This window comes from Scyliorhinus canicula, chromosome 17 (genome assembly GCF_902713615.1).
Source record: "Scyliorhinus canicula chromosome 17, sScyCan1.1, whole genome shotgun sequence".
NCBI classification, from domain to species: domain Eukaryota; kingdom Metazoa; phylum Chordata; class Chondrichthyes; order Carcharhiniformes; family Scyliorhinidae; genus Scyliorhinus; species Scyliorhinus canicula.
In genome coordinates this window covers 42,746,095-42,772,881 of record NC_052162.1, presented here as the reverse complement: position 1 = coordinate 42,772,881, position 26,787 = coordinate 42,746,095, and the positions used below count along the sequence as shown (strand labels likewise).

The window sequence follows — 26,787 nt, the reverse complement described above, 5'->3', positions numbered from 1 at the left end:
CCTAAACATGTTCCCCGGGGGGAGCCCAAACTTCCCCTCTAACTCCCCCAAGCTCGCGAACCTCCCCTCCACAAACAGGTCCCTCAACCTCCTCACTCCTACCCTGTGCCAGCCCAGAAATCCGCCATCAATGCTCCCTGGGACAAACCGATGGTTCCCCCATATCGGGGCCTCCATCGAGCCCCCCACTTCTCCCCTATGCCGTCTCCATTGCCCCCAAATTTAACCTATGCCTATCCTAACCTGTCTATGCACTCAGCACATGGTGTAGATCTGTGCTGCAAGCTCTGTCCTTCTGAGAGGCTGCATCCCGAATGAGCTGCAAAACTGATGCCCTCTGTCTTTATAGTGTGCTCTAACTGGTGATTGGCTGAGGTGTTGTGTGTGTTGATTGGTCTTGCTGTGTGTCCATCAGTGTGTGTCTGTACCATGATATACTGTGTGTTAATCAGTGTGTATGTCTGCTCCATGATATACTGGTGTATATTATGGCAGCTTCAGCATTGAGTCTAAAGTGTGATTGTGGGCAGGATGACTGACTGTCCCAGAATTCAGTGTTCCATCCTGCGTCCTAGGTCTGGGCTTCTCTGGACACCTTCTCTCCCAGATTTACTGAATTCTGCCTGAAATTCCACCCCCCCACCCTGGGATCCAGCAAAACACCCCCCCCCCCCTCCCGCCGCCCTCCGGGTTCCAGCAAAACACCCACCCCCAACTCCCATATTCCTTGTCAAGGCGTCCTGATTTTTTATCTCCAGTTTGTCAGCCTGCTTATTGGAACAAGAAGATATAACATGGTGGCAGCAGGGTTCTTGTGAGTAAAAAAAAACCCAAACTTTTTTGTATGCTGAATTAGATTGAAAAATAAACCCACACCAGAGCCAGAAAGAAAACCCGAGTGAATTGTGTCAAAACAAAATGGCTCCTGCAGCATTAAACACAGCTCCACCTCTCAATTGGGAGGCTGATTTGAGTTTCAGTTGAAACAGAAGCGCAGGATGACATTCAATAGTTTTCTGAAAAGCACGCGTGAAGAGGAAAATGTCAGCTACATCCTTTTGTGGGGAGAGGAGGAATGGTTACATTTGTTTAATAGCTGGGAGCTGAGTGAAGACAACAGATTGTTGATTGTTGTAAAAACTCATCTGATTCACTTATATTCTTCAGAGAAGGAAATCTGCCTTCCTTACCGGCCTACATGTGACTCCAGATCCACAGCAATGTGGTTGAATATTAGTAGCAAGCCACTCCGTTGTGTCAAATGGCGACAAAGTAAATGAAGCGGGGAGGCAGGGAGCACAAACTTTCACTCTATATGTATGATCTGCTATTCTACAAGTCTGCACAGGGTAAATTCCACCTTCTCATGCATAGGGTTGAGCTCAAAGCAGCTAAAGATGGTACACAGGGTGCACCTAACCAAGTCAGGTATGTTTTTTTCTGGAGGTGCAGGATAAGTGTGAGGGGTGTCAGGGGGGTATGGCCAACCACACCCACATGTTTTGGTTCTGCCCCAAACTCAACGATTTTCAGACTGCCTTCCTCGAGGCCATGACCAGAGTAGTGGGGGTGAAGATGGAGCCTTCAGTGGCCGTCTTCGGGGTATTAGAGCATTCAGAGCTCTTTGTGGGGAGGGGGGCCAATGCCCTGGCATTCATCGTCTTGATTGCCTGGCAGAGACTTCTGCTTGGATGTATGTTGGCAGCGCCACCCAAGGCCGCAGACTGGCTATCCGACCTATTGGAGTTTCTAAAACTAGAAAAAAAAAAAAATTCTGCACCGAGGATCAGAGGAAGGGTTCCACCACACGTGGAAACAATTCACTAGCCTCCTCAAATACCTGTTTTGGGGTGGGGAAGGGGCTAAAAGAGAAACAACCAGAAAAGGGCGCGGATGCCCACGTACGGCAACTCAACAATGCTGCCATACAAAGTGCATAACCACCATGCCAGAGCTCTTCTCCTGATTCGCCACTTCTTGGGTGCGGTACTAGTTGGATATCTGCTGCTTCAGGCTACAAAGGGGCAGCTCGGACTATATCTACACCGTAGCCATCTGGGATGGCCACTTCCAACTAGGTACAGAGAAACCCGCAAAGCCTAGCGGGTAAAATGGTCAAGCCCCAAGACCCGGGCAGGCTCAGAGCCTGAAATGCATATTTGTAAGCAAGAAGTCCAGACGGTATCGAAACTCCGTCCAATTAGCATTTTAATGGGGCCGATTAGTATTTGATGGCCCATCTTCACCAAAACAAAGGACTGGTACTCGAGCAACCGGGACAGTCCCAGACATTTCGGCGCCACTCCCTGTTCAAGGGAAACGCAAACAACGGGGTCAATGACCGCTTGGGACACGCCCAGCCATCCAGATCCCCACCCACTTATTGGCTAAGGAATCGAACAGAGTGATCAGGGATCATCCAATTAGTAAGGCCCAAATCGAGGACCGCCCAAAAGAGCGCGAAAACCTCCTGAGTATAAGAAGAAGAGTTCACCATATGTTCGCTCTCTCTTGGTCCTGGTACCCCGGTCACGGCCATTTCCAAGTGCAGCAACACCAGAAGCAAGTACAAGTTCAACGCTCGCTACCAGACGGATGAGCCCAACTGAGCAGCAGTTACTCCTTCGAACCCGACAGATCCAGAATCGAACAGCGACCACTGTTTTCTGACCTAAGCCGGGTGCCCGAAGTTAAGTACAGGTTGTCTTAGTCGATAGGTGTAGTTAACTAGTAGTGTTTATATTGCATGACTAATTGTGTGTAAATAAAGTACCCTTGACCTTGAACTAACTAACTGGTGTTTGGCTCTTTGATTGATAGCTGTTTAAACTTGTGGTGGTATAATTTGATACCTGGCGACTCTAAGAATTAGGACATAGATAACACAGAAAAAAGGGCAAATTCACTGGTTTGCACCACTATTTTATTCCCCTTGTTCCAAATTTCCGGTAAGAGACAGAAGTAATTGTAGGGATGGCCATGAAGGCAATGGAACGCCTTATGCATCCACAAGTGCCCGAAGTCACAGTCACAGTGACCAATAGATCAGAACAGTGTCCCGTATGGGAAGAAGAGATTAGGAGATACCTAAAGGGGAAAGGATGGCCCCTATGGTCTGAATTTTGCACGAATGAAGAGACAGGTCCTGGCAGCATAGGACAGACTTGGTGGGACAGCCTGACCGAGATCCATAAAAAGAGTTTGAGTAAGGTTCGTAAGCCGATGGCAATCGTGTCCTGTCTGGCACAATTGTGAGGCACAGAGGAGGTCGTGAGGACACTCCACAAGCAGCTTGAGGAGAAGGAGAGAGATAGAGAGGGAGATTTAAGTGAAAGCGAGAGATTAAATGTACAGCTCTGGGAGCAGTTAGCGGCGAAGGACAAGGAAATGGATGACGTCAAGAGGGCACATCAATCCTGTCTCGCCCACCTTAGCAGCTTCCAAATCCAATACGATAAGACCGACCAGGACACACAACGTGCTGTAATGGTAAGAGAAGAGACAGAGAATCAGGTACAACAGTTAAGGAAACAGTGCGATGATCAAAAGGCAGCCCTCCGAGCACACCACTGTTCTACCACGGAACAGAGGCAGAGTTTGGTGGATCATGCCAAATGCAGGCAGCAAATTGCAAAGTTGCAATCCCTGCTATCGGTTCAAAATAGGTTTCGAGACACCTTTGGCCCACAGCTAGACCAGGAAGATGGCCCCGATTGGCAGGAACTCAGTGAAACGGCCCAATGGTATGTAAGTGAGACCGAGAATCAAAATAGAGCCCCCCTGGCCCCGAAAAGAAAAGAACTACCATCACCGACTGCCCAGGCAGCACCCAACCCAATGAACCCCATTACCATACAGCGCAGGATTACCACGGAAGGTCAACCCAATTTTGTGTACACCACCCCATTATCGCCCAGTTACGAGATGCCCACGAGAAGATAGAGACTTTCCACCTCACATCGGACCCACATCACTTTTTTGAGTGAAACAACAGACCCTCATGTACAGTTTAGATGAGCCAGAAGAGGTAAAGCTCATAGTTATGTGCTTAGACCCCTCAGTTAGTTCAGCCCTTCCCGACCCTCAAAATGTAGGAGGAGGTAGCCTCCAAGAAATGAAAACGACCATTTTAGACCCCATAGAATATAATAGAGGAGATCCGGTAGAAGGCTCAACCGGGGCAGGCAGAAAAGGGGAGAGCATCCAACAGCGTTTGCTGGACGCCTTTGGATCCATTTTACTGCTGTATTTGGTGAGTTAGCTCACGCCCATTTATCAGCAGACAATACAGCCAAGGGAGTTGTACGCTAGTATCCCATGCCACAGAGGCAGGACAGAAGGCATGTGCCGACCCCTCAGACCAGCACACAATAAGTGTGGGTTCTAAAATGATTGTCCAGAGCTTGGGAACAATCTATACAGAGAAACAAAGAGCATGAGAGAGTAGATGCCACAATGAATCCAGTAAGGGCACACCAAGACCCTGCATGGGTAAATGAAGGCAGAAGTAGCGCGCAGCAGCCCAAGACACAAGAATGTTATAATTGTGGACACGAGGGACATTACGCACGAGAATGCAATGCCCCCCCCCCGAAGCAGCAAAGGAAAACCCCCCTCCCCCCCCAGAAACAATGCCAGACCCATCCATAGTGTTAGCGCCCGACCAGATAATTCGGCCATAAACGGCACCGATTCACTGTGTTCGGGCTCCCCAACTTGGGTCTGCGATACCCTTTGGGATAAGTCCGGAAGACCAGTAGTTGCAAGCACAGTCCGGGGACACCCCGTTGAGTTCCTTTGGGACACAGGAGGGTCCCGAACCATGTTAAACTCCTCCATCATGTACCGGAAAGAGATATAGCCCACTACGGACACCATTACCCTTAGTGGCTTTACAGTCATCTCCAGCAGGGACACATCACAGCCCCTGTGGACGTACAACTTGGTAATATTAAAACAAAACACTCGGTCATTTTAGTAGATTTACCCCAGGCAGCGGAACACATCCTAGGCATAGATTTCATGAGTACGCACAGCCTTTCATTCGACCCAGTCAACAAATGTATATGGAAAATGGCTAGAGCAGCACGAGCCCCTGCCACGCTCACAGTTGGAGATTATGCCCATAGAATCAGCTCAGTAGGAGAGTACTGGTTTGATCCACAAACCATTACCACAGACAAAGCGGTTAGAGAGGTCTTGAAAAGACATAAGGCAGCATTTGCCCAGCACAAGCACGACTGCGGCAAAATCCCAGGTATAGTAAACATTACAGGTCCCGATCCCAAGTCCCAGAAACAGTACGGCTTCCCCCAGCAAGCCGAGGGAGAGATACTCAAGGTAATTCAAAGTTTATTGAATCAGGGTGTGATTCGACCTATCGCATCGATGAATAATGCCCCGATTTGGCCAGTAAGAAAACCCCGATGGATCATGGCGACTGACCATCGACTGCAGAGAATTGAACAAAGTGACTCCCCTAGCAACCCTCACCGTTGCCACGAGTCCCGAGGCCATGTTGAGACAGGGACTCCAATCAAAATATTTTACGGTATTAGATATCAGTAATGGCTTTTGGTCTGTACCATTGGACAAAGCATGCCAGTATAAATTTGCGTTCATTTTCCAGGGACAGCAGTACACGTGGACGTGCCTTCTCCAAGGCTTCCACAACTCCTCCTCCATTTTTCACAGACAATTGGCAAATGGATTATCTAAATTTTCCCACCCTGAATGCTGTGTTCAGTATGTGGACGACTTGCTCCTACAGACAGACATCAAGGAAGGGCACATCTCCCTTCTTTCTGAATTATTACTCACATCGATTGGATGCAAAATTAGCCGCAAATCCTTCAGGAAAAATTCACATATTTAGGTATGGTCATCCCACATGAAGCGGGAAGCGTGAAATAGAACTCAAACGCATTGATTCCATCATAAATTTGCCCTTGCCTCAAAACGTTACAGTACTCCGGTCATTTTTAGGACTGGTTGGATATTGTAGGAACCACATAGACGGATTAGCCACAAAAGCAGCCCCACTTTCTGAGCTCCTAAAGAAGCAGGCCCCATGGAAATGGCTTCCACAGCACACGGATGCCATGGAAATGCGCCCTGAGCACATCCACCGCTTTGCAAGCCCCAGATTCACACTCCCCATATGCGATAGAGGTAGCGACCACAGACCAAACGCTTATGGCCATACTCCTGCAGGAAAGGCACGATCGTCTAGGACCTGTAGTCTATGCCTCACAAGTCTTAGATCCGGTGGAACAAGGATTTTCAGCCTGCGAGAGGCACCTATTAGCAGTTTTCTGGGCAGTACAGTACTTCTCGTACATAACCGGACTCAACCCAGTAACGATTTTGACCAAGCACACCCCGACGCAGCTTTTATTGGACGGCAGACTAAAAGACGGCACAGTAGGCCAAATCCAAGCAGCATGATGGACCCTACTCCTACAGGGACGCGACATCACTGTAAAACGGACAAAAACGCATATGTTTCTGGCCGATAATTTGCACTATGCAGGAACCCCACATGAGTGCGAGATCATAGCCCCAAGCACAGAACAGGCCCCATTGTTCCCAAGTCGGTATCGGACCCCAGCCCACAGACAAAGCACTGGGAATTTACGTAGATGGCTGCTCCACAGTCGAGAGAAAAAGGATAACAGGCTGTGGTATTTATGTAGAGGACGTGCAGGGACGCGCTTTAGAAGAGATAGCTTTAAAGTTGCCTGGACACATAGGTTCGCAGACAGCCGAGTTAGCGGCCATTGCTTACATTGTCGAGCACCCTGATTCATTCCCGACCCCTGCAGACATATATTCGGACAGTTTGTACGTCTGCAACAGCCTAACGTAATTCCTACCCCTGTGGGAGTCGATTTTTTATCTTCGACAGATTTATTTTTGACGGAAAACCTCTTCCCTTAGCCCCACTGCTCAAACATATCCTTCAGACAGCTAAAGGCAGGAAATATGGCATCGTTAAAGTAAGAAGTCACCATCGTTGCTCCCCACCCGGTAACGTGAAAGCTGACGCTCTAGCGAAGGCAGGCTCACGACATGGCCACTTTTGGCAACCCCCCGAGAGTGCCCCATTACATGCAGTTCAGGTCTCACAGACCAACATCCAAGACTTAGCCCAGGCACAGAAAGAAGACGAAGCATTAACAGAAATTTTAAAAGAAAACTTCCCAGTTCCCTACGAAAAGTTTAGGAATTCTTTGACGGTCCATGAGGGAATCGTTTTAAAAGATGGAATTTATGTAGTCCCCACCCAGGACAGGAATGAGATCATTTGTAAGTTCCATGACGGACATGGACACCAAGGGATTGAATCCATCCTTGCCCACCTCAGAGCCCTCTGCTGGTGGCCTGATTTGAAAACCGACGTATCCCATTACGTCGAAAACTGTTTAATTTGTGCTCAAAACAACCCTCACGGTAGCATGGTGGTTAGCATCAATGCTTCACAGCTCCAGGGTCCCAGGTTCGATTCCCGGCTGGGTCACTGTCTGTGTGGAGTCTGCACGTCCTCCCTGTGTGTGCGTGGGTTTCCTCCGGGTGCTCCGGATTCCTCCCACAGTCCAAAGATGTGCGGGTTAGGTGGATTGGCCATGCTAAATTGCCCGTAGTGTAAGGTTAATGGGGGGATTGTTGGGTTACGGGTATATGGGTTACGTGGGTTTAAGTGTGTGATCATTGCTCGGCACAACATCGAGGGCCGAAGGGCCTGTTCTGTGCTGTACTGTTCTATGTTCTATGTAACCTGGATAGGTACGCGAAAAATGCCCAGCTACAGTGCCCCGATGGGAGGGGGTGGGAGGACTGAGTCACGTGGGGTAACGTCTAGTGCAGTGCTTCTCAAACTATCTGATGTGGCGTACCGGCAGTTTTTTTTTCAATGTGCCAGGGACCGGTGCCGGAACCTTGGAACCCCCCCCCCCCCCCCAGCACGGCCCGAGGACGCAACCCCCCCTCCCCCCCAGCACGGCCCGAGGACGCAACCCCCCCCAGCACGGCCCGAGGACGCAACCCCCCCCCAGCACGAGGACGCAACCCCCCCTCAGCACGGCCCGAGGACGCAACCCCCCCCTCAGCACGGCCCGAGGACGCAACCCCCCCTCAGCACGGCCCGAGGACGCAACCCCCCCTCAGCACGGCCCGAGGACGCAAGCCCTCCAGCACGGCCCGGGGACGCAACCCCCCCCCCCCCCCCCCCACAGCACGAGGACGCAACCCCCCCAGCACGGCCTGAGGACGCAACCCCCCCCACAGCACGGCCCGAGGACGCAACCCCTCCCCAGCACGGCCTGAGGACGCAACCCCCCCCCACTCAGCACGAGGACGGAACCTTGGAACCCCCCCCCCCCCCCCCCGCCCCAGCTCAGCACTCACCTTTGCGCTGTATCAAGTGTGAAAGTGTTTCTTTTCTGGGAGTACCCCACGTACCGGCAGACGACGGCTCGCGTACCGAACACTTTGAGAAGCACTGGTCTAGTGGATTGCTGATGAATATTCTCTTTATGCACTATGTTAATATTCACTAATTTGCTGTGTTAAGATTCTTACTATTTAATATGGAAAATTTTGCAAAACCTTTATTTAAAAAAAAACAGCAGCAGCAACCCCGGGGGCGGGGGGATTTATTTTCCTTTTTGTAAGGGGCGCATGCTCTATCCTGTTTTGAATTGGGTGTTAATTTGCTAAACTGTGTATCGTTTAGAGGGTTAAGTTGTTCTGTTGGCATGTTGCCCTTCTTTCTTTGTATTATTTTCCTTTTTGGAGGGTTTTGTAAACTTATTGAAAAACTTTGAATAAATACATTTAAAAAAAAAAGCCCAGCTACGACACACCCGCCCTGTAAATAGCTCATGGATAAACCTTCAATTAGATTATATTGGTCCCCTCCCCCCCCGCCCCTGCAGAAATGGATACAAGTATGTGTTAGTGGTGATAGACTCACAAAATGGGTCGAAGCGTTCCCCTCGAGAACAAATACAGCCAAGTCAAAGGCGAAGATCTTAACAGAGCAAATTTTTACGAGATGGGGACTCCCCCGTAGTATTGAGTCGGACCAAGGTTCCCACTTTACGGGCAGGGTCATGAAAAATGTGATGACGATATTTGGGATTAAACATTGCCTATCGCCCGCAGTCCAACGGCATTGTGGAGCACATGAATCGGACACTAAAGGCCACACTTAGAAAAATGGTGCACCAACACAACATAGGACAACATAGGACTCCCATTCGCACTGATGCTTGTTAGGAACACAGTGTCGAGCTCAACAGGATATACCCCCAATACCCTCATGACCGGACGACCCATGAAGGGTACCGAATACTTATTCGGACTTGATTTGGCCAGCCCCGCAGTCGCTGCCCTGACCCATGAGAAAACAGTCCAGCACATGGTAGAAAATATTAAAGCAGCACAGCTCGCTGCAGCTGTTCGACTAGGCGCTGAACAAAAGCAGAGTAAGGCCTGCTTTGATAAAACAGTACACCCGACAGAGTATACAGTCGGACAGCAAGCAATGATCACCTTATACAACGCCAGCTCATTCATCTACCCAAAATTTGCAGGGCCCTATTCAATGTCGGACAAAGTAAGCCCCTCAGTTTATAAAATCACGTATCCAAACGGAAAATCTGGATGGTTCCATGTAAATCAACTTAAGGTTTATGGAATGCAGTGCAGCCACTCGCACCACCTCGCATTGGCGATGGCAGACAATGAGGACCTATCCACGGACAACCCAAGTTCCCCCTCCCCCAGCAGCATCAGCACGTCCACAGACACGACCTTGACCACGCCCCCAGAATCAAATTTCACCTTGACGCTTGATTGGGCTGCTAGCGACAGCACAACTGAAGCCCCTGAGAGACCCAAAGAAAGATCCCACATACCAGGCCCCAGTCAGTACAGGCCCAGAGACCCCGACACGCTCAGCCTCTTTGAAACTATTTATTTGCCCACACCGGAACCTGACCCGCCACCCAACGATAGCGACATCCCCCTTGCAATCTCCCTACGGAACATGAAACACTGGCACCGTGATGATTCCTCTGGTCTGACACGAAATGATGAAATGCACCCCACATCGGCACAAGCCGCGTTAGCACGCAAACTCCATGAGCGAGTTTGGCAGATGGTGACAACTCCGAGTCTGACTCCCACCGTGGTAACCCCTTTGAAAATCTTTTTGGAATGGAACCTTGAGGTGTCCAGATGAGTCAGGAACCGACTGAGATTTACGGTGTTCTGTACTCTGATGGAACCTGCCCGCTTTTATGTTTAGTTTGTGTTTAAATGCTGTTCGTTCTCTCTTGTACGATTTTGTGTGTCGTCCTCAGGGACACTTTCGTGATGCAGTCATAACTACTCTTCCGCGCCACATGGCAGTTAAAGAAACAAGTTTGTCTGGAGCCCATATATTTACAAATTCTTACCGCTCTTGGAAGGTCACTCAGGCAGTGGAGTAACGGCACTTATCCCTGCCCTACCTGGGGACCCCCTATACATTTGGTCAGCCAAGCTCGGGTCGTGGAGCAACGGCACTGATCACCGCCTTACCCAGGGATCCCACCCATTGTTGCCCTGCATCATATCACCCCATTCGGATAATTGTTTACAAAACTCTTCTGCTGTTCTTTTCTAGTCCTATGGTTTAAAGAATGCTTTTTGCCACAACTTTTGCCCCTTTCCGGCGACCCTTCGGTTGCTATCCCCCACATACTATTTACATGTCAGAAACACTTGGTTGGAAAAACAAGTTTGCAGAGGACAGAGAAATTGTCCGCCACTTAGCCCATCGATCACAGGCTACGAGAGTGCTCGCACTGTGACACAGAATTTTTTTTTGGATGTCTTGTCTCCGCAAATGGTTGGTTTAAAAAAAAATGAGTGAGTCACATATGATGACGATTCTAATGGGAAATTGACGTTAAGGAGAAACAGAGACAAACGAGATGTTCAGCGGCAGGATAATGACAGACACTATGCTTGTTCCCCTAGGAAGATACTCAAAGACAAAAGAAAACCTGAACAAAATGAAGATGTCCCTGATGATTGGCATCATGATCGTTGCTGGGACAGTAGTTGCGCGCTTTACCTACCTCCACCTTCCTCACCACACAAGCCCACCCAACACAACACTCCCAGCCCGGACACTACACCACACACAGTCCCAGCCACTGATACTCCCACATGGTGGAGGAGCGCCTCTCGCCCTCCAGTATACACGTTTAGAGCCCCTTTCCTCGGACTCCAGCAAACCCCACACTCTTTCTGAACCTTTCTCTTTAATAAATTCCACGGTTGTTGTTTTTGTTAATAAAGCTTATATTTCTGTGTATGCATGTTAGTAAGAAGAAATGTGATGCTGCTATCAGATTTTTGTATTATAAGATAAGTTCTTTGATTGTTAAATAGCAGCATGAGTGTAGTCTAGTTAGAGACATGATGTGGCGATGCCGGCATTGGACTGGGGTGAGCACCTGAGGAAGGAGCAGTGCTCCGAAAACTAGTGTTTGAAACAAACATGTTGGACTTTAACCTGGTGTTGTAAGACTTCTTACTGTAGAGACAGTTAGAGGTTTCCTTTTTAGGCATTCGAAGTTCACCATGGCCTTCTCTTTCTTTGCAAAAATAAAATAAACCCTCCCTCTCGGAAAAAAAGCTAATCTCTGACAATTGCGAAACTGCGAATTGATTTGACGAAATCTCAACGTTGCAGTCAAAAAAAAATTCCCCACGAACTTCAAAACATTTCGGGGGAGGATAGGACTGACTTTTAAACATTACCAACGGATCCTCCCTATTCGGCTGCGCTTTTTAAAAAAAAATAAAAGACTCGGGAAGAATTCGCTCGAATCGCCGCCCGCATTCAAAATGACGCAGGAGCGGAGCACATGCCGACCCGACCTTCGGCTCGCACAAAAGTGATGGCTCTCGGCCCGGAGACTGAGTGACGGCCGGGCGGACCAATGGGCGGCGAGCGAAGTGCGGTCTCCCATTGTGACAGCACAATGCGTCGTCTTTAACCCCTCAGGATCCGCCAATCGAGGGGCAGGAGGACGAGGCGTTGACGCCTCTTCCCCCCCCCTTGGTCCCTCCCCGGTTTCAAGTTCGGTTGAGGTGCGGGCGGCTTTTTTTTCCGGCGCCCTTTTTTCCTCGCGGCTTTGGTTTGTTCGTCAGTAGCAGCGGCCTGAGATCGTGAGGTAAAAAAAAATCAAATTCACGGGGACAAAAAACACCACGATTGTAGTCGAAATAGCCAAAGCATCTTTTCCTGCCTAGCGTGCAAAAGTGTTTTAAATATTGCGTGAAAGAAAATACGCATCGAAGATAGGGGCCTTAACGTAGGGGGTGGGGAAAATAAATCGAGCGGGAGGCGGAATTTTCTTTCTCTCTCTCCCGTGTTCCAGTTAAAATTTCCGGAGCGTCAGATTTTTCTTTTGTTGAATCCCCAGAATCATGCAAGATCACATCCAGAAATCCGGCGGCCGGAACCGCAACGACAACAGCAGCCCGCGCAAGAGAGAATACCGCCAGGATGGAGGCTCGGGGCCTGGCGGCAGCGCCGCCAACAACCACCATCACCAGGCGGCCTCCCGACGTGGCGAGCCGCCCGAGGCCGGCATCACCGTCGACATGACCAATTTCCGCAAGCCCGGCGAGAAGACCTACACGCAGCGCTGCCGCCTGTTTGTCGGCAACCTGCCCAACGACGTGACCGACGACGAGTTCAAGAAGATGTTCGACAAGTACGGCGAGCCGTCCGAGATCTTCATCAACAAGGATAAAGGGTTCGGCTTCATCAGGCTGGTGAGTTTGCCGCTCCGAGCTCGGGGTCTTTGTTCTCCTTCGCGCCGCCCCTCCCCGCGCTCACTTTTCCCCGCATTCACCGGCCATCGCCACTGATTCTTGACCCCCACTCCATCCGTGCAAATCCACACGCCAGTGGACATTGGCGGCCAACTCCGATTGATTTTGACGCATTGTTGTATCTTGTGGCTGCAAAGGGTGTCGGTGCACATTCGCCTAAGGGAAAACTTTAACCTCTTGCGCTATAACGTTTCCCTTTATTTTACTGTGTCGGCTGACGTTTTCCCCCCAAAAAACACACTTTCAGCATTGGTAAATTTTTACCAATCAAAAACGAAAAGATGGGGTGCATTCTTACCCTGGCATGGAAAAAGCAAAATCAGTTTATTGGATTTGTCACTCCAGCAGAATTTCCTTGAATTTTCACTACTTTATTCACAGCTGAAAAGTCAGGCAGTGTTGATCGCTCCAGTGTATCATAGAATTTACAGTGCAGAAGGAGGCCATTGGGCCCATCAAGTCTGCATAATGATAATCACTTATTGTCACAAGTAGGCTTCAATAAAGTTACTGAGAAAAGCCCCTAGGTGCCAAATTCCGGCGCCTGTTTGGGGATGCTGTTACAGGAATTGAACCCGCGCTGCTGGCCTTCTACATTACAAGCCAGCAGTTTAGCCCACTGCTAAACCAGCCCGTAAGGGCATCGGCCCTCGGAAAGAGCACCCTACTTAAACCCACGCCTCCACCCTATCCCAGTTACCCCACCTAACCTTTTGGACATAAAGGGGCAATTTAGCATGGTCAATCCACCTAACCTGCGCATCTTTGGACTGGGAGGAAACCCAAGGAGGAGAAAGTGCAAACTGCACACACACGGTCACCTGGAACCCTGAAGCTGTGAGACTGCAGTAATAACCACTTGTGCCATCCCCTATGAACTTTGTTTTTGTTAATTATAAATCTAATGAATTTATTTGTAAACTGAGATACATTGTTTGATTAAGAAGTGAAACCAACATCCAATTTTCCAATTGTCTGGTTTGAAGAAGTTTGGGCCACAATTAATCCCTCCAGTCCTCCAGTAAAATTTCTACCTGTTTGTAAGGTCTTGTGATGTACAAATTAGTTTGCAGGTTTATCTGTGCAAGTTGCTTGCTTTTTCAGTCATTCATTGTATATTGGGACACTTGATCTGATCCAACGTTTACTGCACATTTTCTTCTCATAAGAGGATTTTGTCTCCAATATTGACCAACTCAACAAATGAATGCTGCTCATAACAAGTGCACATTACGAGCAGTGAATGACAATCTTTAATAAGGCAGTGGAATTCTGGACTGTCAGTGCCCCAACATCCTACCCCTTAATTCAACTCTCTTTTGTAAAAAGTAGCTGTTTGTATATGAACACTGCAGGATAACCTTCTGGATCAGTAAAAATGAAATTGTAGTTTAAGATTCACAATTCCCAAATCCTGCTTTTTAAAGCATTAAAAGCAATTAAAAAAAAATAAAATAAATTTAGAACACCCAATTCATTTTTTTCCAATTAAGGGGCAATTTAGCATGGCCAGTCCGCCTACCCTGCACATTATTTTGGGTTGTGGGGGCGAAACCCGCGCAAACACTTGGAGAATGTGCAAACTCCACACGGACGGTGGCCCAGAGCGGGATTGAACCTGGGACCTTGGTGCCGTGAGGCCGCAGTGCTAACCGCTGCGCTGCTGTGCTGCCCTCTGAAGCTATTTTTTCAAGTGGTTATTTTTTTCTGCGTTAGAAATTGGTTAAATATATTTCTCAACTTTATTTTGTTTGCGCCAGACATCCTGACATGAGCCTTCTACCTCATGAAGATAAATTGTGTATTAGATCATGATATCTTTTCAAGTTGGTCCAGGTAAATTGTAATTGGGGATCATTGCCAGCGTGTGAAATACTTTAGAAATATATTTTTACGCTGATTTTCTACCCCTTGTGGTCGAGACATGTAACAATTAAAAAGAGGTGAATTAAGGTTCCGTAAAGGGTATTTGTACTCAAATTATTCGCTATCGCTACTTTGTAGGTCAGCAACTTGGTGAATTGCTGATCCATAAAGAACAGAAATATTAGAAGACAAAGTGGTATGATATACTTAATGCCTAGATAATTTAATTGGTTAACAATGTATTAATTTGATTTTAAAAAATTTAGAGTAACCAATTTTTTCCCAATTAAGGTGCAATTTAACGTGGCCAATCCACCTACTCTGCACATCATTGGGTTGTGTGAATCAAGCCCATGCAGACACAGGGAGAATGTGCAAATTCAGGACAATGATCCAGGGCCGGGATCGAGCCCGGGCCCTCAGCGCCTTAGGCAGCAGTGCTAAGCACTGTGCCATCGCAAAAATAAGTAATAATTATTATCACAAGTAGGCTTACATTAACACTGCAATGAAGTTACTGTGAAAGTGTTGGTGTCTTTTTAAGCTGTGTGGGAAATTACAGCTAGATGCAATTATTTGGTGTCTGCCCGCATTTCCCAGCAAGGTCTGCGAGATAGTTATTAGGAATGGACCATCAGGGTGGCACAGTGGTTAGCTCTGCAGTCTACGGCGCCGAGGACCCAAATTCGAATCCCAGCCCTGGGTCACTGTCCATGTTCTCCCTGTGACTGCGTGGGTTTCACCCCCACAGCCCAAAGATATGTAGGTTAGGTGGATTGGTCACGCCAAATTGCCCCTTAATTGGAAAAAAAAAGTAATTGGGTACTCTAAATTTATATTTAAGAAAAGGAATGGGCCACCATGCTATTTTTCCTGCCCCAAGTCAATATCCGGGAATTGTGATTGCCCCTAGAGTTGACGTCAGTTTAAATACTGACCTACTGTTAGATGTTCCCTGAGACTTCGTTGATTGCTATGAGATCAAAGCTAACTAAGCATTGGGGTTCATTTTTGGTGATATATAATTCAGAAGTAATGAAGCAGGTAAACTTGTATAATACCCTGATCAGGTTGTACTTAGTTCATGTACCATGACAAGAACATAGAAAAAACAAGCAAGAAAGTGTAAAAGAGATTTTTAAGGATGGTTACAACTGATTGTTACAGCTTTCCAGAAAGTTGGTTCAAGTTAGAGCTTTTTCTTAAGATTTGTAAGTTAGCAAATGTAACATCCCTTTTCAATAGGTAGAGGGAAAATGGGACTTCAGGCAAGCCAGCCTGACGTCAGTCGTTGGGAAAGTGCTGGCCTTGTTATTAAGGAAGTCTTAACAGCCCACTTAGAAGATCATGATATAATCAGGCAAAGTCAGCAGAGTTTTGTGACAATCCTGATTGTTGAGTAGGATACCTAACGAGGAAACCATTCAATGTAATATACTTGGATTTCCAAAGGCTTTGATAACAAAAGGTTAACACTCAATATACTGAAACAATCTGTCAATATGTAGCAACACTTCGATAACATTCAGGCTTTGCCTGGCAAGTAACATTTGTGCCTCAGAAATGTAAGCCAACCATTTTCTCATGACATTGAACTGCATTAATGTCACTAAATTCCTATAGACTACTGGAATCAGTCACACAAACACTCGCTGCAGGAGCACGTCGAAGGCTCAGAATTCTGCAGCAAGTAGTTCATGACTCCCCAAAGTCTGTCAACTGTAAGATGCAAGTCAGGAGTGTGATGGAATACACTTCAGTTGGGTGGGTGAATGTGGCTCCAAAAATACTCCCAGAACCATGACACCATCCAGGATGAAGCAACACGCATGCTCAACACCCTATACATCTTAAATATCCCAGACATCACCATCTGTGGCATATGGTAAGAGACCCAATAGGAGGGAAGAGCCTACTTGACATTGTCCTCGCAAATTTACCCGTCGAGGATGTACCTGACCATAATGTCATTGATAGGAGTGACCACTACTAGGTCCTTGTGAAGTCCCCCCATCGTGTTGAGGAGGCCCTTCATTGTATTTGGCACTATGTCTGAGCTGTGTGATAGATTTCCAACAGACCTTGCAGCTCAAAGCTTGGCATTCATGAGGCACTGTGGGTGATCGACAGAATTGTTTTGTACCAAATCTGTAACTTCATGGCCTGGAGTATTTCCTACACAAGATTGCTTGCATGCCAAAGGATGCAAGCAACTTCAATAGAGTTAGGCGGTCTCATAACCAGTGGATCAGATCTAAGCTATGTAGTCCTGCCATGTCCCGTTGTAAATGGTGGTGGGCGATTTAAATCACTCGCTGGAGGAGCAGACTCCACAAATATCCCCATTCTCAATGGTGGGGGATCCCAACATATTGGTTCAAAAGACAAGACGGAACCATTTGCAGCCATCTTTAGTCAGAGATGCTGGTTAAGTGGTCCATCTCTGCCTCATTTGGAGGTCCACAGAATCGCACGCTAATTCCAGTCACTCCCTGTTCTATTAAGAAATGGCTGAAGACATTAGATGCTGCAAAGATCATGGGCCCTGACAATATTCCCGCAGTAGTATTGGAAACACGTGCTTCAGAACAAACCATGCTACGAACCAATCCATTCCAACACTGACACCTACCTGGCAATGTGGAAAATTGCCCATGTCTGTCTTGTCCACAGACAGGGGGACAAAAGCCCTGCTAATTACTGCCCAATTAGTCTAATAGGGTGGTTTATGAAGCAGCTCAGCAATACTTTGCTCGCTGAGTTTTGGTTCATCCAGAGCCACTCTGCTCCTGACCTCATTACAGCCTTAGTCCAAACGACAAAAGAGCTGAACTCGTGAGCGGAGAAAAATTGGCTATGATATCAAAGGAGCATTTGACTGGTTGTGGCATCAAGGAGCCCCAGCAAGATTGAAGTCAATGGGAATCGGTGCGGAAAACCCCAATGGTTGACATACCTAGCAATAAGGAAGGTTGGTTTTTGGAGGTCAATCATTTTGTGTTGGAACATTACATCAGGAGCTCCTTAGGATAGTGTCGATTCAGCTGCTTCAGTAATGTTCTTCCTTCCATCATTAAGGTTGCAAGTGGTGCTGATTTCAAAATTTTCAGCATTTGTGATTCCTGGATACTGGAGCAGGCTGGTCTATATGCAGCAAGATCTGAGCGACAACCACGTTGGGCAGATAAATGGCAAGTAACGTGTGCCACAAGTGCCAGGAAATGGCAATTACAAGAGAGAATCTAATCATTTCTTGGCATTCAATGACATTGCCATCGCCAAATCCCTCACTTCACTATTAATGTGCTGAGGGGAGACTGGACCAGCCATATAAATATTGTGGCGACAAGAGCGGGCCTGCACAACAATGTCTAGGATACTGGACAGAAGACCCAATATTTTATTTTTAAAAACTTGTGTGGACAGGGTACCTTGCTCCAGGAGTGATTACGTGAAGAAATAGGGATAGATGGTATATTAAAATGAACTTTATTAACAGTGTCAGAATATCTTTAACATCACATCAGAAAATAGCTTAAAAAATACGTCTTAAACAATGCTAATCAATACAGTGAATAAAATAACCCTTAAACAGCTATCTTAGTTCCCACTCCAACAAAAATAACACCTCTTCTAAATCCACTGTTAAATACGGTCAGCACTCAGGAATACGTTCTTTACAGATAGGTTCTTCGAGACTGTTTTAAAGGAAAACCTGAATCCTGCCAGAACCATGCAGAAAGTCTAGCTGTATTTCTTCAGAAGCTGCATCGGCTTGCTTCAGTTTACTTTCTAACCACATTCTTCTGAACTGCCCGGAATGAAGCTGCTAGTCCATCTACAGACATATCTTTTAACTGAACTTTTGCTCCCAACTGAACTTTTGCTCCCATCTCCTATTAACACTCTGCAAAATGCCTGATACCGTGGTTCCTAGTAATTACATCATGTTCCCAAGCTGAAATCTAATTAGCTCCACAAGGAATCTCCTTAATCCAAACTGCATTCCATTTGACCAAACTTTTTCCAATGCTTTAATTGCACCCGTGGTCCCAAAATCTTTCAACCTAGGATTCTTTAAAAACACAGCTAAGTCAGGCTTTTAACCCTTCCTGCACCAAATGCCTATCATACGATATATCTAAAATTCCTAGTTTCGTCCCACCATGCAGGAAAAAACAATCCCTTGAATGGCAGCGCATCCACTGTATTAACACTGACTTCCACCACCAATGACTCAGTGGCAACAATGTATGTATATATGCACCATACACTGCAGCAACCTGTCAAAAGTCTTGACAGCACCGTCTAAATCCATGACCTCCCCGATAACACCTGGAAATAACACCACTGACAATTTCCAGTCCAAGCCACCCACCATCTGAACGTAGATCTATATTATTGTTCCTTCACTGTCGCTGAATCAAATTCCTAGAATTTCCTAATAACACAGTGGGTGTACCTACAGCACATGAACTGCAGAGGTTTAAGAGGTCGGCTGATCTCTTCCAGCTTCTTGAGGGGCAATTCTAGATGGGAAACCAATCCTGGCCTTGCCGGTGAAGCCCACATTCTGTGACCGTCTTTTAAAAAGGGCTCATGGAGTTTTATAATATATTGACACGATGAAGCTAGAAGTTGGGATGAATGGTGCATTTTTAAGTTGGTAGGCTGTAATTGTTGCGAGTGCTGCATGGATCAGCGTTGGGCCTTTGCTTATGTGAAAAATATGTTGATGACTTAGGTGAAAGAATAATGTGTCTAAATTTGTTAATGATGAGCTAGATAAATATAAGCTGAGTGTAGGGCATAGGCTGCAGAGAGATATACAGGTTAAGTGAGTGGGCATTAAGATGACAAATAGAGCATAAAGTGGGGAAGTCTGAGATAATTCACTCTGGTCATAAGAATAGAAAAGCAAGGGTGGCGCAGTGGTTAACACTGCTGCATTATGGCGCCGAGGACCTGGATTTGATCCCGCCCCTGGGTCACTGTCAGTGTGGAGTTTGCACCCATGTCTGAGTGGTCTCACCCCCACAGCCCGAAGGTGTGCAATGTAGGTGAATTGGCCAAACTAAATTGCCCTTTAGTTGGGGGAAAAAAAATTGATCTCTGAATTAAAAACAATAAGATAGAAAAGCAGCCTATTTGAAGGTGTGACACTTGTAAATGTTGACGTTCAGAAAGGTTTGGATGCACTTGTACAAGAAACACAAGGTTAGCATGCGGACAGAGCAAACATTTAGGAAGGCAAATTGCATGTCTGCCTTTATTGCAAGGGAGATGGAGTACAAGAATAAAGAGTGATACAATTGTGTAGGGCTTTGGTGAGACTGCACATGGACTGTTGTGCACTTTTTTGATTTCCATGTTTAAGCAAGGATATATTGCATTGGAATGGTATTGTAAAGGTTCACTAGATTTGTTCCTGGGATGAGAGGATTATCCTCTGATGGGCTGAGTAGATTGAATTTGTATTCTCTTGTGCTTCGAAGAAGAAGTGATCTTGAACCAGATTCAGAAGCAACTGGACTGGATAGTTTCCCATAGCAGGGAAGATCAACTATGATTATACAGAATGGTGGAGCAGGCAAGAGCTGGTGATGATTTGTTAAGCGGCTTTTGAATTAACTAATTTGTTGAACAGAATAGAAGTGGATCAAAGGTTAGCACTTTGTGGGACAATTTAAAACTGGGGCCATGAATACAAGGTAGTTACTAAATTTAATGATAATATCAGAGTTTTTTACTTAGTGAATTCTTACTCTAAATATTGACAAATAGTTTGCATAAGAACAAAGAAAAGTACAGCACAGGAACAGGCCCTTCGGCCCTCCAAGCCTGTGCCGACCATGCTGCCCGTCTAAACTAAAATCTTCTACACTTCCTGAGTCGGTATCCCTCTATTCCCATCCTATTTATGTATTTGTCAAGATGCCCCTTCAATGTCACTATCATCCCTGCTTCCACCACCTTCTCCGGCAGCAAGTTCCAGGCACCCACTACCCTCTGTGTAAAAACAATTTTAAAAAACGTGCCTCGTACATCTCCTCTGAACCTTGCTCCTCGCACCTTAAACCTATGCCCCCTAATAATTGACCCCTCTACCTTGGGAAAAAACCTCTTGACTAACCACTCTGTCTATGCCCCTCATAATTTTGTAAACCTCTATACTTTCAACAGAAAATTAGACAAGTACAGGAGAGTATAGGGAATTGAAGTAAAAAATTCACCACTATTCTTAGAATACCCCCGATTGCAAAAAGGGTCAATAAGACGTTCTAAGGGCAGCACGGTGGCGCAGTGGGTTAGCCCTGCTACCTCATGGCGCCGAGGTCCCAGGTTCGATCCCGGCTCTGTGTCACAGTCCGTGTGGAGTTTGCACATTTGCCCCATGTTTGCGTGGGTTTCGCCCCCACAACCCAAAATGTACACGCAAGCTGGATTGGCCATGCTAAATTGCCCCTTGGAAAAAATGAATTGGGTACTCTAAATTTAAAAAAAAAACATTCTAAATGGTGAACAGGGATTCTCACTCCCTGACTCCTGTGCAGGCTTAGGTGGGTGCTATTTGGGTCAATCTGTATTTTCAAGTTATTCCCCGGTATAACCCATATTTTCATGGAAGCATTTTATCTACTTACCACTTAGTAGCCTCGACCGTGCGTCCCGTGTTGCTAAGTAGGTAAAGTAGACTTTGCAGTAACCACTGTTTCAGGTTAAAACTTTTAAGTTATTATATTTTTTATTTTAAAGATGCAATCACTGTCTTTACAGAAAAGTAAAAAGATCTTGCTTCTGGATTCTCCTGGTTGGTTGAAAAGACCTTCAGGTCTACCTTGACAATCTTTTTCTTTAGCTTTTGGTCTTCCTCGGATGGATTCGCTGTTCCGCTCGGTTTCTGTGCTCTATCCTTCCCATGACCAAGGGCAGCTATGAGAGCTGACTCTCTTCTTTCGCTTTTGTTCTTCCTCGGATGGATTTGCTGTTCCGCTCTGTTTCTGTGCTCTATTCTTCCCCTGACCGAGGGCAGCTATGAGAGCTGACTCTGCTGGTTGTCCCCGATTTAGGGGTTATATTCGCCTTCTAGCAGTTATTAAGTTTATATGACATTATCATAAAGTAACTTTATTTTACTCTTGATTGTACAAGGTACCTTTAACCTGAATCATTTTTAACATGACTATGTATTCATATTTAGCATGACTTCAGCTCATCAAACTCTGATTACATTGTTTCCCTTGTGATGTTCAAAAGTGCTTTGATCCCAGAGGTGTGTTACATCTGGTTCCTGTCACTTCTAAAGTTGCTTTATTACCTAATAGTGCCCCCAGCTCAGAACTCTGACTCCGATTTGGGGCTAACATGTGTTCCCGTGGACACGTTGTCTCCAGCTTCCCGTATTCACCTGGTGTCAGCAGAGTTTCAAACCTAAACATTTGTCACCTAATTCAACTGAAGATCCTAGCAATTCTTTTGTAGCTGCTTACTAAAATAATTAACTTCAGAGAAGGTGCAAAATATTGCTTTTTTCCATATAACTAAAAGTTCAATGTGCTGTGACTTAAAAGACATGCATCAGTTTTACAGCTTGAATAGTCACACGCTGTTTTCTTAACTCTTGTTTGATAAAGGCTATCTGCATTTTAAAACCTTCTTTTGCAGCTGCTGTTAACCCTTCGTGGGATTTTTCCCTACATTCTCATGTACCGTATCCAGGTATTGCCAGACTTCCATGTTTCAAATGACATATTTTCCCATTTTTACTTTTACAGAATAGAAAGACATGTTAAAACACAGATGGAATGGGAGGAGACGCAATGCAGAGTATAAATATTGCGCCAAATGTTCTTTGCGCTTTATACTTTATGTAATTTTTGATTTCCTGTAACTCCTTCATCCAATATCAGGAAAAGTTGTACACTTGGCCTGCACTATGACTGCTGACATAGGATCAGATCCCTCAAACCATGAATAGTCGATAAAAGGGGTACTGGTGGGTGCATGCCATTTTGCCCCTAGGCCAGTTTAACTGTAACTTTAACCACTATATTATATTTTTTATAAATAAACAAATACAATATATTTCAACAAGTGATCAAGTTGCAAAAGCTTTGTTCAATGAACTTCTATACAGTTTGGCTAGCTCCAGATAATTGGACTCATTCTTAGCATCCATGTTTCAAACCCCAAGTGAAGTGATGATTCTTTTGCTTAATACTTTATTGATTTTTGCCAATGGTGAAACTCGTTGAGACAACTGGGGGGAAATATTTGCCTTTCTCTTCCAGGCATCCTGTTGAATCTCTTGCTTTAGGTTAAAAGTGTAGGGATAATTGTTAAACTTGAATAGGTAATTGACATTAGCATTGCAATATGTTTCCAAGGAAAGCTGGATTCACAAAGCATCTCTCACTTTAACTAATTGCTGATACTGCATCTATTCATGCGCAGAATGTGCTCCCCCTTGATGCTGTGGCACAAATAAATGTGTTTTTGTGAGAAGAGTATTTATAACTTAACTTTATTTTCAACTTTACTGTTGATAGTGAACCACTTCATAACGAAAACCTGCATGACAGCAATTTTAATAAGTGATTTTTATTTGGTCTCCCCCCCCCAGCCAAAGATGTGCAGGGTAGGTGGGTTGGCCACGCTAAATTGCCCCTTAATTGGAAAAAAATAATTGGGTACTCTAAATTTATAAAAAAAAGAAGTGAATTTTAGTCATTTTGGATCATGTTCCAGTCACATTGTAATAAACTCTTGAGCTGCCTCTTGTTGCAATATTTGTACCCCTTTTATTGACTGTTCATGGTTTGCCGAAAATCACCAGTCCTTGGAGACTGGCCACAGCCAAAAAGCTCAATGCTTAAATCCAATAGCATCTTGTAATCGATATAATGTAAAATAATGACTGGTGACCCAATATAAAATGAAGATCAATTGATGCGGAATAACCTAATTCAGGCTGGAGGTGAGTTAAACCTATGTGTGATCTCTATTTGTAACCAAAATTGTTCTCATTTTGATTGAGCAAGGTGGCAAGCCTTGTGGGACCTTGGGGTGCATATTCACAGATCTCTGAAGGTGGCAGGGTAGGTAGATAAGGTGGTTAAGACGGCGCATTTAATACTTGCCTTTATTAGCTGCAGCATCGAATACAAGAACAGGAAGGTAATGCTGGAACTGTATAAAACCCTAGTTAGGCCACAACTGGAGTACTGAGTGCAGTTTTGTTCATCGCATTATAGGAAGAATGTGATTGAACGAGAGAGTGCAAGGAGATTTACCAGGATGTTGCCGGGGCTTGAGGCCCTGATTTATAAGGAAAGATTGGATAGGCTGGGGCTGTTTTCCTTGGAGTCGTATGATAAAGTAGCCATAGTTCCAGATGACCATTGCCGGCTTTCCCCTTTGAGGGGGAGAGCTGACTGGTGGTGATTAAACAAGAGGATCACCACACTTCAGACGAGGGGCAAGGTTGAGAAGGCAAGGCCTTCTATGTGAATTGAACCCATGCTGTTAACCTTGCTCTGCAGAACAAACTCGTTGTCCACCCAACCTAAACTGTGGGGCGGGGGGGGGGGCAGTTTAAAATTGGGTTCAATAACCAGGAGGCATAGATTTAAGGTAAGGTAGAAGGCTAAGAAGGGAGTTCAGAAGAAACTTTTTAACTCGGGGTGGTGAGCGTCTGGACACGCCTGCCTGAAAGGGTGGTTGAGTCAGAAACCCAACATTTAAGCATTTAGATATTCATTTGCACTGCCATAACCTCCAGGGCTATGGGCCAAGCGCTGGAAACTGGAATCAGTGCAGTCAAATGTTTGGTGACCGGCATGGACACAATAGGCCAAATGGCTGCCTCCTGTGCTGTAAACTGTTAATTTTGCTACCCATTATCTTACAAATTATCTTTGTTTTAAAACCAATGGTGTGATTGTCTTTATATAGGATTCTTAGGCCTTTAAAGTTGATGTCTGACCATATTGTGTACCTGGGTTTAACAATTATCCCTACACTTTTAACCTAAAGCAAGAGAATTTGCCATGTCTCCCTCCCTCCCTCCCTCGTAGGCTTGGAGAGATCGTGCTCTTCTACCTGGAACAGTCAAGCACCGTGAAGGTGACTGGGTTGTCTCTGGCTAATGTCTTCAAGTACTGTGCAAGAGGCGCCTGGCCCAATGGTTGTGTGGTATTGGATGCACAACCCAGACTCTTGCGCAGCAAAATAGTTATGCCATAAATATTCATTCCCTCGGGCCCTTTCTAGCATTGTTCGTTTATGCCTGACCCGAAAGTCTTGTCAGCTTCAATTGAGCTGCCATTCATACTCTGGAGGAGAGTTCTAGATTGGTCTTGTTCGGTTTGTGATTTCACAATGATGGTTGGGCTCTTTTTATATGTCTATTTATTGGGATTTTCAATTGTTTACAAACAATTTGCATGAAACAAAACAAAACCAGAAAGATAGCTATAGGTTTTATTATAGATATGGCCGCTACAAGAAAGCCAGATATGATCTTAAATCCATCAAAGAAGCCAAAAGACAGTACTGGACCAAGCTAGAGTCCCAGGCCAGCCACACGGATCCCCGTCGTTTATGGCAAGGTCTGCAAGACATAACGGGCTGCAAGATGAAGGCATGTAAAATCGCCGGCTCCAACGCACCTCTCCCTGATGAGCTCAACGCATTCAATGCCCGCTTTGAGCAAGAGGTCAGCGAGAGCGAGCCCTCCATCCCAGAAGCCACAGATGAACTTGTATCTGAGATCACCCCTGCCGACGTCAGAGCAGCCTTTTCTAAGGTCAACCCACGGAAAGCCACTGGCCCGGCCGAGCACCCAGGCCTTGCGCGGATCAGCTGGCGGGGGTATTCGCAGACATCTTTAACCTCTCTTTGCAACAATCTGAGGTCCCTATCTGCTTCAAGAAGACGACCATCATCCCTGTACCAAAAAAGAAAGTCAAGCAGCGTGCCTTAATGACTATCGTCCAGTGGCTCTGACATCCATCACCATGAAGTGCTTCGAAAGGTTAGTCAGGGCACGAATCAACTCTAGCCTCCCGGATTGCCTTGATCCACTACTGTTCGCCTACCGCTGCAACAGGTCCACAACAGATGCTATCTCCATGGCCCTGCACTCTACCCTGGAACACTTAGATAACAAAGACACCTATGTCAGACTCCTATTTATCGACTGTCGCTCGGCCATCAACAGCATAATTCCTACAAAACTCATCTCCACATTCCTTGGCCTCGGCTCCTCCCTCTGCGACTGGATCCTGAACTTTCTAACCCACAGGCCACAGTCAGTAAAGATAGGCAACAACACCACCTCCACGATCATCCTCAACACCGGTGCTCCACAAGGCTGTGTCCTCAGCCCCTACTATACTCCTTATAAACATGACTGTGTGGCCAAATTCCCCAACAACTCTATTTTCAAATTTGCTGATGGTACCACTGTAGTGGGTCGGATTTCAAACAGTCATGAGATGAAAATGAAAATTGCTTATTGTCATGAGTAGGCTTCAATGAAGTTACTGAAAAGCCCGTAGTCGCCACATTCCGGCGCCTATCCGGGGAGGCTGGTACGGGAATCGAACCATGCTGCTGGCCAGCGATTTAGCCCAGAGAGCTAAACCAGCCCCTGATAGAGAATCTGGTGAACTTGTGCGACGACAATAATCTCTCTCTCAATGTCAACAAAACGAAGGAGATTGTCATCGACTTCAGGAAGCGTAGTGGAGAAAATGCTCCTGTCTACATCAATGGGAATGAAGTAGAAAGGGTCGAGAGCCTCAAGGTTTTAGGTGTACTGATCACCAACAGCCTGTCCTGCTGCCCCCATGCCGACACTACAGTTAAGAAAGCCCACCAATGACTCTACTTGCTCAGAAGACTAAGGAAATTTGGCATGTTAGCTACGACCCTCACCAACTTCTACAGATGCATCATAGAAAGCATTCTTTCTGGTTGTATCACAGCTTGGTATGGTACCTGCTCTGGCCAAGACCG

The 26,787-nt window shown here is 46.1% G+C and overlaps 1 protein-coding gene across 5 annotated transcripts in view; it reads left to right on the top strand.

Annotated features, from left to right (window-relative positions):
• Positions 1-12,106: 12,106 nt before the first annotated feature.
• The window catches only part of LOC119952137 (non-POU domain-containing octamer-binding protein-like), a 128,462-nt gene continuing 113,781 nt past the window's right edge, over positions 12,107-26,787 (top strand). For 3 of the 5 annotated variants that reach the window (XM_038775720.1, XM_038775721.1, XM_038775719.1), the window contains exon 1: positions 12,490-12,840. In XM_038775720.1, coding sequence (XP_038631648.1) covers positions 12,490-12,840 — 351 coding nt within the window. Of the gene's footprint in view, positions 12,841-26,787 lie in introns of all 5 variants that reach the window. The other 2 variants (XM_038775717.1, XM_038775718.1) reach the window with 2 other exon arrangements.